The sequence below is a fragment of the Numida meleagris genome, chromosome 23 (assembly GCF_002078875.1).
Source record: "Numida meleagris isolate 19003 breed g44 Domestic line chromosome 23, NumMel1.0, whole genome shotgun sequence".
Lineage (NCBI taxonomy): Eukaryota > Metazoa > Chordata > Aves > Galliformes > Numididae > Numida > Numida meleagris.
In genome coordinates, this window is record NC_034431.1 from 1233195 (window position 1) to 1247909 (window position 14715).

Genomic DNA, 14715 nt, shown 5'->3' on the forward strand with positions numbered 1-14715 from the left:
TATCTGAATTCAGCTTAGGAAATGACTGCCTACCCAGTGGATTCCAGGTTAAACCTCCCAGGCCTGCTGTCCAGATGAAAATAAAGCTGCTTTTTACATTATCCACTCTTGCTACAGCGAAACTGGGGCGAGGGAGAGGGATGGGCTCCGTTCCTTCCAGCACCCACAGCCCCATCTCACTGCATCCCACACTGCTGCCTGCAGCTCAGCACCTGCCTGCATGCTCGTTAATTACCACAGCTTACGTTTAGTTACTATTAAATCCCATACAGGACATAAATCACTCAATGATATTTAATTAGCAATTAACATACATTATAATAATTCAAGCTAATTACCATACACTGCTCATTAACATTTGAATACCTGCTAGCATAAATTCTAACATATCACATTAGGATTGGTCACTACTGATTGACATGCATTATGATGGGTTAATTTGTCTTTCAGTAAATTAGTGATCAATCACCATACCAATCACCATTATATTTAGTTATCACTAAATATAACTTAGTTATTAATATTTTAAGATTAACATATATTTTTATACTAATCGATGCATAATTGGTCAAGACTAATTACAATATTATTAATACCAATTATTTATTAATACCAATCACCACACTTTGTAGTACTAGGACATTTACTGTACATTGCAGAGGTTACTGATACTGGTAAATGCCTATTAATATACATTGCAATGATAAAAGCTAAATTACCATACACTAAAAATAATCATGAATACCAATTAGCATATATTGATATTATGAATACTAATTACTGCATGCTATTCTAATGAGCTCGTGCCATTTAAATGATAAACACTATAAATAGTTATTAGGTCAGCGTTAGCATTTGCTAGCTATTCTTATTGCTATTGGCATTAAACATTAAGCAGATCCTAAGTGCCACGCTGCAGCACCAAGCCCGAGCCCAGCACCACCTCAGCCATCAGCTGCACCCAGCGTGGCCCTGTGCCAAGGAATGGACCCAAACATGGGCATTCCTCAGTGACACCGGCTGCTTCTGACCTCCTGAGCGTGGATGTCCCTCCTCTCTGGACTTTCCAGAGGAAGACAAATAAGACTGTGCAAAGTAGATAATGTGTGGTGGGTAATGATCTAAGAGAAATATAAATCAACTCTGTCTACCCATAACCCCCTTGAATATACACAGCACAACGTAGCTAGCATCATTTCCCTCTGAGACGCAGCAGCACTGACCTGTAGTGAGGGGGGGGCAGCTGCTGGATGACGTCGTGGATTCTGACCAACCGCTCCTCATCTGTAGCAGCAGAAACAGCATCCTGGAATAATGCAGAAAGGGAGTTAGACACAAATCAGGCTAGATACCTGCCCCAGGGTCTGGAACTATGGGGACAACGCATCGCTCGTTAGTATTGAGGGGGATTCTTTGAGCCTCTCTGCCTTCCAAGAGGCATCTTGGGAACACAGCAGCATGCAGCTGAGTGGCATCAATAGGATGCAGGACATGGCAAAGACACATGAGTAAACCTCATGGGGCACTGCTGCACCCATCTCCCACTGTTTGAGTGGCAGGATGCTAACACCAGGTGGGCATCTGGTGTGCAGGAAGCTGCTTGTTTTACACATACACCCTTGGGATCTCTAGAAAAAACCCAACTTAAACTGAACTAAGACAAAAAAGGGTGCACAGATGTATGTGTATGTGACAGGTCATGCCACGAGGCCCAGGGAAGAGGTAAATGAAAGACATAGCCTTGTACTTACTGAGAACTTCTCGTAGAGTTGGTAGGTCAGCAGAGGGTTCGGGAGCTCCCTGAAGTACATTTTACAAAGGGAGCTCACACTGTGAATGTCGTGGATATAATTGTCCTTGGTTAGGTCAGGAATCTGCTCGGAGTCAAACTCATGGCTGGAGAGGACACAAAAACGGGCAGAGGCGTTTGAAAAAGAAGAAAACAAATAGAAAAAAGCAATATAAATTACAGTCAAGAAAAGCAATGGGTTCCTGATGTACAGGAAAAAAGAAATACTTAGTCACCAACACCACATGAGCCATGCTAGACTGGATGTTTCCAAAATGAGACCTTTTCTTTCTGGTAAGGCATTTTCAGTTAGCTTTACAACTGCCTGCTTAGTCTGCAATCCCTTGCAGAGCCCCCGGAGCATGTTTCCAGGAGCACGGAGGCAATCCGATGGAGCTGCCTGGAGGAAGAATCCCTGCAGGTCAGAATGAAAGCTGCTGTCCCTTTGCATTTCAAAGGCCTGGAATCTGAAATGATAAAGCAATGCTGAGCAGCAGTGCCACTGGCAGCTGCTGCACATGGAAACTACAGCATGCAGAAATTCCTTGGGTCCACGCTGATGAGCTGAGCACGCCTCTGCTATGGGGTGAAGAGAGCCAGGAACCACGTGAAGACAATCCAGGAGCATTCCCTTGGTTTTCAGAGAGAGAAAAAACAAAATCTCAAACATCTATGAAAGAAAAGCTGGGCTTAGAAGGCCAGGAGCTGGCTCGCTGCTAAGGTATGTGCATGGAGATTGCAGTTTTGAATTAGCAGGCCAGCTCTGCAGGGGCCAGCAGGGTGAGTCAGGCCACAGGGAGCTGCTGCAGCCAGAGCTTGGTTTCCCTGCAATCCTCTTTCAGCTGCAAACCAAAGTGCTTATCATCAACACCGGGGGTCACCTTGTCTACACTCCAATCACAGCAATGTCAGGGGCTCGGGGGGCCCTCATCCTGGCCTCCCCATCCAAGCCAAGCACTGTGTAACACAGAAGGTACAACCTGCATCAGGCTCAGACACAGAGCCTGCCTCTGTGCTGCAGGAAAGAACCAGTCAGTACCATGCTGAAGGCACCAGGCGTACTTGGAAGTGCAGTGGTCAGGTGTGCATCCCCTACAGGATGAGGAAGGAGCTGCTCCCTGCGCCTGGACACAAAGGGGGAGATGAGGGGGAGAAGAGAGGTCTGCTTCTTCAGACAAAAAGATGAACAGTCTGCTCCAGATCCTCATCCCAAAGACAGCATGGCATAGCACAGAAGGAAATAAAGGTTTCTGTTTTCCCCGACTGATGGATTCCCTGTAACCACAGTCCTCAGTGTTCGGTATCTACAGCTCCCACAGGCATGTTCTGACTCATCACTTACATTTGGAAGACAAACTTGTTTCCTGCACTTGGCTCCACAGAAGAGAGAACTCAGAACTGAGAGCAGGGGAAGGCAGCAGCCCACCCCTACAAATAAACTGAGCCCTGAGGGATCCCTGGCCTCATCCTGCCCTTCTGTGGCCCTCCCGCTACCCCTGAGTTATTTGCCATGGAAGAAATCTCATGCCATGTTAGAGAACTGCCCCTGCAGAAGCAGAACATGGAGTCAGGAAAGGGAAGCCTTACATCCAGTCTTCCCTAAGGGAAGATTTTGTTAGCAGGGGAGCTTTGCGGTATGTCCAAAAAAGCCAAAACCAGAATGCAGGGGGAAACGTGCCAACTTGACACTGCTGTGCTTATCAGACACATCATGGCAGATATTGCATACAAAAAGCAGCAGTGATTTAGATGAACAACAGGGACAGTGTCTGCAAGTTATGCCATGTATTCCACCCCTTCTGTCTCAGAAAACTGAGAAGGAGGCTATCATCTCATTCTCTGTATTAGACCAGGGAATTATGCAATTAAAGAAAAACATTTTTAAAGCACCTTTGGAGTACATCCAAATAGAAAACGGTCGCGGCTACGCAAAGGGAAAAAATGGGCTAAAGCAGAGATTGAAAGGATGGACCAGCACAAGTCAGAACGGGGAATTAAAGGGATGGAACTGAGGCAAGGACAAACATTTCGTTCAGCAGACTGCTGCACACAACAGCTACAGGCAGGGCCCTTGGAGCCTGCATATCAAAGCCTCACAAGCAGATTCTTAAAATTGAACTTGCTGTGATGAAAGGACAGGATTAAGCTGAACCAGAATAAGCCCATCCATACAAGGGTTTGTACAGTAACTGTGCTGGCTCAAACCTGTCCGTTTAACTTGGGAATAGCTGGTACAAAAAGGATATCCTCCATAGGGAAAATACCCCTCTGCTGCCTCTGTGGGGCTGTGGCCCTGCCATCAAAACTGGAATTAGTCACATCCCACGAGGTTCTCTCAGTCCCTTCACAACAGAAGAAAGCACAGCAAGCGAGGGGAGCAAAAATCCAGAGCCTCACAAAAGGATAAAGAACAAAAACGCTGATGAGAGCAGCTCCAAAGTGGGGACGAGGCGCACCTCGCCTTCCCCCGCACAGCCACGCAGCACGGCGATGCCGCCCACCAAGGATTATGCAAGTGCTCCATCACATGTCACTAATTAATTGCTAATATGCCAGGAGCCCAAAGCAGCAAGAAGAAACATCAGCTGCTCAAAAGGGCTCCGGGAACAAGAGGGAACAGGAATGAAATCTGACAGCGGTGACACCGCAGTCCCAGAGCCTTCCCGTGCTCCATCCTGAAGGAGAACTTCCTGCACCACCAAGTCTACCGAGCAACCTGTGTTCCTACAGAACAGCCACAAGCCTGGTGCAGCACTGCTGAGTGCACGCTGCCTGCACAGAGCTGCCCCACAGCACAGGGCTCTGAGCCCCCGGAACACGGCACGTGCCCCATCCCTCCCCTGCTGACCGCTGGTCGCTCGCAGCGCTCTTACCGCAGTTTCTGGATGTTGGACGCGACGCCGGACAGGCGGTATATCCCATCCACAATGCCATGCTTCTCAATGAATTCAGTGCAGCTTTTGAGGACCTGGGGGACTAAAGAACAAGTGCTATTGGTTAGCTGAGCTTGTTACTCAGGTCCTGGTTCAGGCTGTGCTCTTGTCAGGCCCCATCCACGAAGCCCAGCCGGCCTACTGCTTAGTTCTTCCTCAGAGGAGAAAGCTGCCACAGATGTCACTGCGGGAACTGGTGAGGAAACTGGACAGAGGTGAGTTCTTTGCTTTAAAGAAGCGCCAGGACCTATGAATCAGCCTGGAGAAAAGTCATTCTGGTGAAGCCAGAGACACTGCAAGTCCGTTCTCAGCTCCCACAACAACAGTGGTGTTAAATCTCACGTCCAGAAGAGCTGTAAAACTCATTCAATACGCTCTCCGTGGCCAGAAGGCCTCCTTTGTTTTCAGACCAACATGGGATTGGCTTACCCGGTTTGGTTTCAGCAAATACAAACATTGAATGGATGCTGCTTTCTGCACCAGGGAAAGTGGAGTGTTTACAACTGGCAATTTCCTCCCCAAAGCACACAACAAACCACACTCACAGAAACAGCAGATAGACCGTGGTACGACAGAATGGAAAAAATAAGCCCAGAAGGTATAATTAGGTGTCAAGTTAATATTCAAGCCACTTCACCAACTGATTCTTTCCAGTTGACTTCAGCCCCACGCGGCCTCCACTGCCTGAGCTGTCTGTCCATCCATGTAGGTTTGAGGAGGAGCACGTCATTTTATTTCTCGTAGGGAGGTACAACTTCTCTGAGCACAAAGAAAATTGGGACTGAGCTCTTGTGGATGTCGGCAAAGCCCAGATCCTTGAGGATTCCTCCACAAACCACCTTCGTGCCACAGCTCCTATGGCGACTGAGATTTACTCTTACATTAGATGCTAAGTCTGACCCATTTGCCACGTGACACGGATCCTCAATAGGTCACGTGGCAAATCCCCTTCTATCAAGCAGCAAGTGCCATCTGCCAGTCAGTTCTCCTAAGTGCAGCTGAACTGAGACGCTCTGTGCTTCGCTGCTTCTCTCTGGGCTTGCAGCAAACAGGCGAGAGAAGAGTCGTGGTGAATGGTTCCCTGGTGGTCAGCAGACCCTGGGTTATGGGCACATCTGCTCCACACTGGGCACACAGAACGAACCCACGTGGCCGTGCGGGCCCAGCCAGGCAGAACGTGTGGTCCCCATTGTGGAGAGCGTGTGGGGAAAACGCACGTCAGTCGTCCACAGTGCCACCAGCTGAACGTCTGAGAGCAGGGCAGGCAGAACAGATGGCCCCACACTGGAATACGGATTCAGGAAGCATTTTTAGAGGACACTTACTCTTCACGCAAAAAAAATTCCACACCTCTTGAAGAGGAAAGTTCTAATGCGTAAAGTGGATAGGGTAGGAGTTGCCAAAAAAGGCGACAATATGTTTTGCATTGCACTGCAGCATTAGACAAGTGTGACCCAGGTATAAATGGATGCAGAAAGCTGGGAGCTGAGCACTGCAACATCCCCTGCAGTGGGCACGGGGCTGATGCTGACACAGTGCGAGGAAGGACAGCACCTTGGACTGCAAGACACACGACGTCAAGGCTCAGTTTGGTTTCATGGAGACAAAGCAAGACTATGTGGGATGTCCCACGAAATTAGCAGCACCCACTGAAAGAAATAAGCGAGCCAATAAATGGCACATTCCCTGCCTGGCTGGTTCCCACCAGGGAGGCTGACACCACGCAGCACAGGGGCAGCCCACACGGACCCCTCGTTTCTCCGCCCCTCCTTCTGGGTTTGATCTAGCTGTGTGAACAAACAGCATGCTAAGAGTGGTATTTATGCACCCGCTCATCTGAGCAGCGACCCGTTGTGATGCTGTGAATCAGGTCAGGGGAGCACGGAGGGGAGGAGGGGGCTGCAGCAACAACAGCACTCTGCATACAGCATGAGGAAGGGCTGGGGCACAGTCAGAATTAACGCGTGCTGAAAACATCCAGCAGGCTTGTTCCACGCATTTCCTAATCTGGTTGCCAGGACGATCTGTTCTTTAAGCTAAATATATCATGCCAGCACCACAGATATTTTGGGGGGAATTTTGCATGGTTGAAGAAGTGACTGAAATACAAGTAGAGCCTTAATTATACTTGAAGGCCCTTTGCTGGAATGGCGATTTGATTTTTCTAATTTTTGAACAAAGACGACACCTGACAAGCGTGTTTAATCGCCCTCTCCCCTTTGAATTGTAAGCCCTTTAGCTAGCTCCACACTTACATGTGTGTGTGTGTGTGTAAGGAATCATCTATTACCATCAGAACGAAGCATCAGGAAGACAGCACACGCCATAGCTTCATTTGGCAAATGTGAGCTGTGCCATGATGGCCACCCATACCCTGCCTCTTGCAGGCATCTGTGCCTCCCTGTTACCTCTGTCTGCACCCCTGCTGGGGGCACAGAACTGTTGTCCGTGCTTACTGACCCCAGCACACAGCCCTCTGCAGATCCAAATCCCCAGGCAGATATCAGCAGCGCACCAACACTTGCTCTTGGTCTCATTCCTTCCCTGAGCAGCACCATCTCCAGCTCCAGGCCCTGCCAAGCCCACCGCCAGGTGCTACCTGTGAACACCTCCCCCTGGTGAGGCCCTGAGCACTGCTCACGTCCCACTCCAAAATCCACCACCTTCCCTCCATCCCTCACCCCCTCCAGCCACAGGCACTGCGGCCAAGCAATGGGAACGGCTGCCCCAGCCAAGGCCCTGCCAGACTGCATCCCCACAGCAGCCAGAGCAATTGCTTCAACTTGTTCCTGAGCATCTCTCCACTGGTATGAAAGGTTTATTGCATCTCCTAGGGCTCATTAACTGGTTAATTCTTCCCCATTAAGAGGAGGCAGAACTTTTATGGTTTTCATTCTGAAGAACAACTTGATTCATCTTGAAATCAGGCACATTTCCTCTCCTGTCATCTTGTTGTTTTGTTTTGTGGGTTTTTTTTTTTTCCTTTTTAATCATTTATAATGTTCCCTCCCTGGGTTCTGGGAAGCTTTTTTATATTTTTATTTTTTCTGGTGCATTACTGGAATCAGAACTATTTGTTCAGCCTGGGGAATGAGGCCTCCCATCAAGCTCCCCCTTGCAGCGTTGTTTCCACAATAGCACCACAATAAGGTGTGCTGCCACATAAGCCAGGCCTTTGGCTGGTTAATGGACCACAGCATGTTGAAATGCAGCTGCTCAGCTGAATTCCACACACAGCAAACCAACGTGGAAAGCAAAACCTGTCACCCACCAGGCACAGCAAATGAACGGCCCTGAGTGCCACCCAACAACCTAGGCAAAGGTAAAGCCAAATGCATCCATCTCCCTTACTGCACGAACACAAGGTTGTTTAAGAACATACCAACAAATATAGCCAAGGAACAGTGTTGCTTTTACCCCAGTCATTCTCCTATTATAGATCAATTTTTCAAAGAAATGTCCAAGTATTTCCACCTGGGGCATCGCCTGCACGTGCATTTATAAGCACACAGAGAACAACACACCCCATGTGTTCAGAGAAAAGCTAACTTTGAAATATTCTCTTCCCGGGACCTTTGGCTCATCCTACATCTGTGTCTTTAAGTTTGAATTACCAGGATTAAGAGAGAAGAACAAGACCAAACAAACAATGACTGTGCTCAGAGATGCTCCCTTCCTGATTTCCCAGGAGCGACCCACGCTGTAAGGATTCGTGCTCTTGAGGTGCTGAGTAAAGTCCAAGGCAGCTACTACAAGCTGCACTACTTCCTGGCAACGTGCAGCGTTTTTATTTGAAGGTGTGACTCGTGTTCTGCCTCCCTGGTGATAACGAAGAGGGGCCATAAAACACGGGTTGGTCACCGTGCAGTGCCCACTGCAGTGTCAGCCTCCGGCACTGCGCTCTGCTGTGTAAGGCTGCACTTGTTTATGGCAGCTGGTCCAGGAACTGTGTAAGAAAAAAAAAAAAAGGACAAGGTCCAAGCCTGAGAAACGTAAATCTCACAGTGCTGCATCAATCCGGGCAGGCAGGCAGTCAGCCATGTTGACGGAGCCCTGTGACATCAGCACCATGCTCAGCATCGCTGTGTATCTGTGCTAGGGAATTCCTGCGTTGAGTTACCATGCTTACTCCTACTGCATTTACATCAAAGATGGGTGCTGCTGTATGGTACACCCATCTCCCAGGTGGTATCCATTTAACTCTCTGCAGTTGTTTGCATGCATATCTATTAAATGGAACAAATCTACTACCGATACATTCCTACATAGACTGCGTGCTAGTGCTTTCCATTTAGATCAGTCACACTACAGTATGTTAAGAGAGAGCAAAGCACCCACCTCAGCAGGAGCAGAGTGGGGGTAAGAGCACCAGCAATTCCTGCATGGAGAGAAACATTTTTTTCTCCTGTTTGTTCTCCCTACAGCTGCAGCGTTTCAAAATGCAAATTAATTTTCAACTCCCTGCTGTCCCCTGGGTCACTCAGGCATGAAGAATGTCTCTCCTCACAGCTGCGGGCAGGGTGAGAAGGGAGGGGACTGAGGAATTGTCTCTTTTCTTAACTGCCAGAGCTTGCATTGCCTCCTCAGTTCTCCCTTTTTGCAACTACATCCCCAAAAACAAGTAATTCTCTGTGGGGACTCCACGTGCCTCTTTGTAATGCTAACCCCCATACCTAGTAATCTTGAGTTCCAGCAATTGAGAGGGCAGATGGTGAAGCAATAACAGTGCGTGTTATGGTTGGAAAATTGCCCCAAATAGCTCAGAACTATTGGCCTTTAGAAGTATCCACTGGTGTTCAAGGAGTTTGTGCAGCAGCGCATGCATCTGCAGAAAGTGGAATGTTCTGTGCTCATGTGCACGCTGGGGCAGGCGCTGCTGGTGGTGTCCAGGCTGCAGGGTCCATCTTCATGTGGGTGTCTGTGCAGAGGCACACGCTGCCAGCCCTGAAGAAATGCCCGGGCACACAAAGCACACCAGCTCTGCATGCCTTACACAAGCGCTCCGGTGATGCAGGCACTTTTTGGAAACATCTGACATGTTTAGATCTGTGAAATTATGCAAAACCAATTAAGGAACAAGTGCTGCCCCAGAATGCAACTTCAGAGCCGTTTTTTTTTCCAAGTTTGCAGTGTGTGCAGAGCTGAGGCCAGCATGGGCTCAGATGCATCAGAAAGTGCTGAGACAGGATGGTATTTCTTCACTGCAAAACACAGAGCAAGCAGGGAACGGTAGAGGTCTGTCAGATACAGGTGAAGGTTTGGGCTCTGACACACAAACCAAATCCCAGTGTGTCACATCCCCCTTTACCAGTGGTTCCTCAAGAACAAGACAAATCACCTGGGGAGGATACAAAGTGTACTATAACTGTGGCATGAAGGATACGATAAACTTTCAAAGTTTCAAGTACTGAAAAACGTTTACCAATGGAGAATCACGTCCTCACTATGAGTGCTGTCCTCTGAGCCCATTCAAGGCACTGGCAGACGTATTGCTGTTTCTCTTTAACTACACAAAGTACTTAAGCGAGAATCTTCTCCTTCACTTTCAGTTTTCTCAATGGGACTGTGCCATACAAATACTATTAAAGGAGGAGAAGAGTTTCATCAGTATCTGCACTGTGAGGTAGGTTTGTTGGGAAGCACAAGGTGCACCCAGCGGTTTGGGAGCTGTAACCTCCAGAGGAATCCTGCACTTGCCCACTGCTTTATTTATGGCTCTCTTCCTACAGCTATCTGAGGACATTACCAATCTTACCAAAGAAGTAAGCATGCATTATCTTTCCTGAGGTGCCCATGGGGAAGTTAGGACCCACTATCTCTCTTACACCTGTGTGGGTAACTGAGATGAATCTGACTTTAGGGAACTTGATGTAAGTCACACAAGAGGCATCTTACCAAAACCTTCAGACATACAAGTGCTTAAAAACAGAGACAGAAGTGTGATGCCAGATCTGAACCTCCTGGAGGTCTGCAACTCTTTAGTGCACATTCAAACTTTTCAGCTGGGAATAGAGTACAGAAGCGCCCAAGGCCTCGCTCACAGAGTGAACGCATCTCACAGAAACCTTCAGCCCATAGTAATGGCTGTGGCCAATGCAATAATTCTGTTTAACACACACAAGCTGCCTTTTTTTCGTGCAGCCCTTCAATAAACCTTTGTGTAAGAGCAGGAAGTCATTGCGTAGCCAAATGTCGTGACGTAGCCATTGCCTGCAGACCTGGGGCCACGCTTCAGGATCCCTACTGCCATGCCACCATTTGCTGTTTGAATTGCAGGGAGCCCATGTCACACTTATCTGTTGCTGATGGAAACTCTACAAATGCTGAAGCGTCTTTCTGAAGCAAAAATCTAGGAGCAAAGCAATTCTCTGCAAAGGAAATGCCACGCAGGCATTTGAGCTGCGCCTTCAGAACACAACCTGGAAGCTCCTGGATTTCTGGGAGCGTCTTGTGCTTATATTTAAAAATAGTCCTTAAAAAGAGGAAAGGCAAAAAAGTAACACGGTTATAAATATCTATAGCTTTCTGCTTTTTAGCAAAGTGTTTTTCACTTCTTTGCAATGTTCAATTTCATCCTCAAACGGCAAGAAACTGGGCACCAGCTCATTTACCCGCTAAGAGCTAAGACATCAAGAAAACCTAAAATGAACAAATACGTTAAAACTCAGCTGTTCCAAATTCCAAACCAAGGCTTCCTTCACAGATGGCCAAGATCCAAGGCCAGCCATTCAGATTTTTGTTATAATTAAAATTATTGGCTAGAAGAAGGGACTCTTCACATGAATACGTGGAACCAAAGAGGTGACATGTAGATTACAGTTTATCCTTGAGCTAAGGGCAACCAGAGTTCTGCAGGTCTCTGCCACCAGGCTGCCCAAGATCCCACTCCTTGTGTTACTCTGCTGGGGTAACACTGTTCTTCCTATACTTGCATCTGCAGTGAGTTAGTGTCAAAGGCAAAGATATCGCCCAGGAGCAGCAGAGGGATCACTTGAAGGAGAGGTAACAGCAGAGGGACCCGAACAAGCTGGAATGTCACCACCAATACGCTGTTAAGAAGCTTATCTGAAGAGCATAACAGCCACCAGAAGAGAATAAACCCCTCCCTAGCAAGCAGTTGTTGCTAGTGCCCAGTACATAACAGGATCGTGTATCTGCTCTAATTTGATCTCGCAGGCAGTTTTGAAAGGGCTCGGCTTTAATTTTTTTTCAATCCTGCCCAACTTGTCACAAATAATTGATAATAAATTTGGGGAACTGGCGATAATAGGAGGAACAGAGACCAAGAATCAGGAGTGTTAATAAGCTTTGGCTTCTGCAGGCATTTTCAGCCAGAAAAGCAACACCTCCCCCTGTCTCTAAAGCACAAAGAGGAGATTACAGCTCCTCCAACGGGAAACCTGTCAGTCAAAAACTAGTGCCATTTCTACACCCACCTTTTCCAGTTAAGGAACCTGATAAAGTATCAATGCAGCAAATGCACAAAGAAGTATCAATGCAACAAATACACGAGGAGGTACAAAACGTGTCATTTGCTTTTAGCCTCCAAGATCCACTGTGAATAGAGCTGACTTTGTTGTGGGGATTATGCCATGATACACCCAGGAACACCGCTCAGGGCACATCAGGGTTAGCCTGCACTCCGCTCCGACCGCCCAGAGAGAAACGATATTTCCATCAAGTGCTGGGCAACAGGAGCATTTCAGTGCAAACAATGCACTGACAAGATTCATACCTCAGCCTCTGTAGTCCGAGCGATTCCAACCTGCTATCCCCTGCAGCACTCGAACACCAAGCTCCGGCACAGGGATCCCTCAGCCACCGCAGCTCTGATCCAGGAGCACACTGCACCTGGGTGCCATGCCCGGCCTGCAGAGCTCTGACAGTGGCCCCTGCACAGCCCACACTGCCCCCAGCACTGCCCCCAGCACTGTGTGGAGCTGCACAGTGGGGACAGCTACGATCCCAAATGTTCCGAGGCACAACTGAGGATGCGGTGCGGATGCTGCAATGCAGCATTTAGCCAGCTCCCACACTAAACAAACACATCCTCCGCCAGCACAGCTCTGTCTAATTGGGGTCAGGCTACATTTCAGTTCTGTTTGGTTTCCTTTGAGAGAAAAAATTAGGGGGAAAAAAGCCTGCCTACCTACAGAGGGCACAGGGCTGTCACCCATCGGGGACTGTGCTGCATTTGCTGCATCTTGCAGCTCTGCACAACAAAGCAGCAGCGCAGGCGCCAGGGGCACCGAACCCACTGGGAACGTCCCTCGGGATGATGCAGAATGAGCTGCTCCCCACTGAGCACAGTCTGCTTTCAAGTGGTGCCTCACTAGCAGGGGAAGCTCTCAAAGCCCAGAAGAGCCAACAAATGAGTAAGGCACTAAAATCAAAAGGAGACGGGGCTCCCAAGGCAGGCTGCGATGGCCACTGGGTACGTATTGCGTAAGCCAGCATGCTTGAGGGGTGCATCACCACGGCCTTGCTACATTTAGACTCAAGAGAGAAGTCAAAAATCCCTCATATCAAAACTGGTTTTACTCCTACAGGCACCAGCCCATCAGTCAGTACTTACACATGGAACAGGAAGGGCAGGCCATGCTGCTTTCACTGCAAACAATGTGCCCATGTACTACAACTAACACGAAAGGGCCCAAAGTGTTAACACACTACAAGCTGGAATTAAAAAAGCCACACAACTTAACCCCAAAACAGGACACTACAGTTGCCAGCCCATAATCACTGCAATCCCCAACGTGAGTCACCAGTCATAAAGGAAGATTTTAAGGTGCAGTACTCATCCCTGCTGCTGTTCTTGCAAACATTTGTTAACATCCTTGCCTCCCTCCCTATGCCTGTTTATAGGGTTACTTCTCAGGTGCCTACACAACCATTAAAAAAATGACAAATTGCACCCTCATCAAAAATGAAAAAGCAATAGCAACAACAGCCTGCTTGCTCCACGCGTCCTATCACACCTGACACCCTCCCCTCGGGAGAAACTCCGGTCAGCAGAGGCATGATGTCCCGCAGTTCTGCAGACACAAGTTCTGTCACACCAGCCTGAGATGCATCTTCTGCCTCAGTTTAGAAGACTAAACTCAAAAATTCAGGGGAACTAAGAGAAAGCTTTGCCAGTTTGGGACCTGAATGTAGAGCACGGCTACGGAGCTTTGCGGGATGCTGTCACCTGGGCTCCTCCTCCACCAGTAACGAGTCATTTCTCTAACACTTTCCTCCTGTACACCTCATGCCAATGTATTCTCCTTCTGACAGAGGTGCAGCTGGTGCAGAATGAGAGTGCTATTTGCTATGCTCACAGGAAGACAATGTTCTGCAGGAGGTAAAGCACTTGCTCTGTTTGCATGTTCCTTCTGGGCACACAGACATGCAATGTAAGCTCTTCCAGCACAGCCATCCAATCCCGCTGCCTCAGTGTTCATGTAACAAAGCACCAGACCTCTCAGCTGTGGTCCTTCCATCCTCACTTTTACTCTCTCCATCTACTCTTCTCTCACCATAACAATGAATCCTCTCACGCACACAGTAATGTTTATTTCCCTGCCCCGAAAAATATTTAGTATTTATTCCAAGACTTCAAGAGACTGAGAACTCACTTCAGTGCTCCCACACTGAACCATCACGCTTGCCTCTAATTAGCAGTACTATCAATTTATCTTTCAGCCATTCATTCCCATTACATATTTCTCCACTGGTACCAACCTGCCCCTTGCTAGACACGATCCCTCTTTAATCTTTAGATTCCCAGCAGAGGAAGAACTCAGGAATGAGCTGCTCCTTACCATCTTGGCCGGAGTTGAGCAGATGCTCTCCCAGGTCACACCCGAACACCCTTTCCTTCAGGATCCCCCGCTGTTTCAGTTTCTGTTTGGTGGGGCGGGACTTCATGAAGGAACGAAGGAAGGTGATGAGCTTGCCGTGTTTCTTTGACACTGCACAACAAAATAAAGAAACCCATTCATTTTAGATTTG

At 48.1% G+C, this 14715-nt stretch overlaps 1 protein-coding gene across 12 annotated transcripts in view; it reads right to left on the reverse strand.

Moving 5' to 3' along the window:
• The window catches only part of ARHGAP32 (Rho GTPase activating protein 32), a 194462-nt gene that overhangs the window by 16721 nt on the left and 163026 nt on the right, over positions 1–14715 (reverse strand). For all 12 annotated transcript variants that reach the window (XM_021376308.1, XM_021376312.1, XM_021376313.1 and 9 more), the window contains 4 exons: positions 14526–14675; positions 4663–4765; positions 1752–1896; positions 1224–1306 (listed from right to left, as the gene is read on the reverse strand). In XM_021376308.1, coding sequence (XP_021231983.1) covers positions 1224–1306; positions 1752–1896; positions 4663–4765; positions 14526–14675 — 481 coding nt within the window. The remainder of the gene's footprint in view (positions 1–1223; positions 1307–1751; positions 1897–4662; positions 4766–14525; positions 14676–14715) is intronic.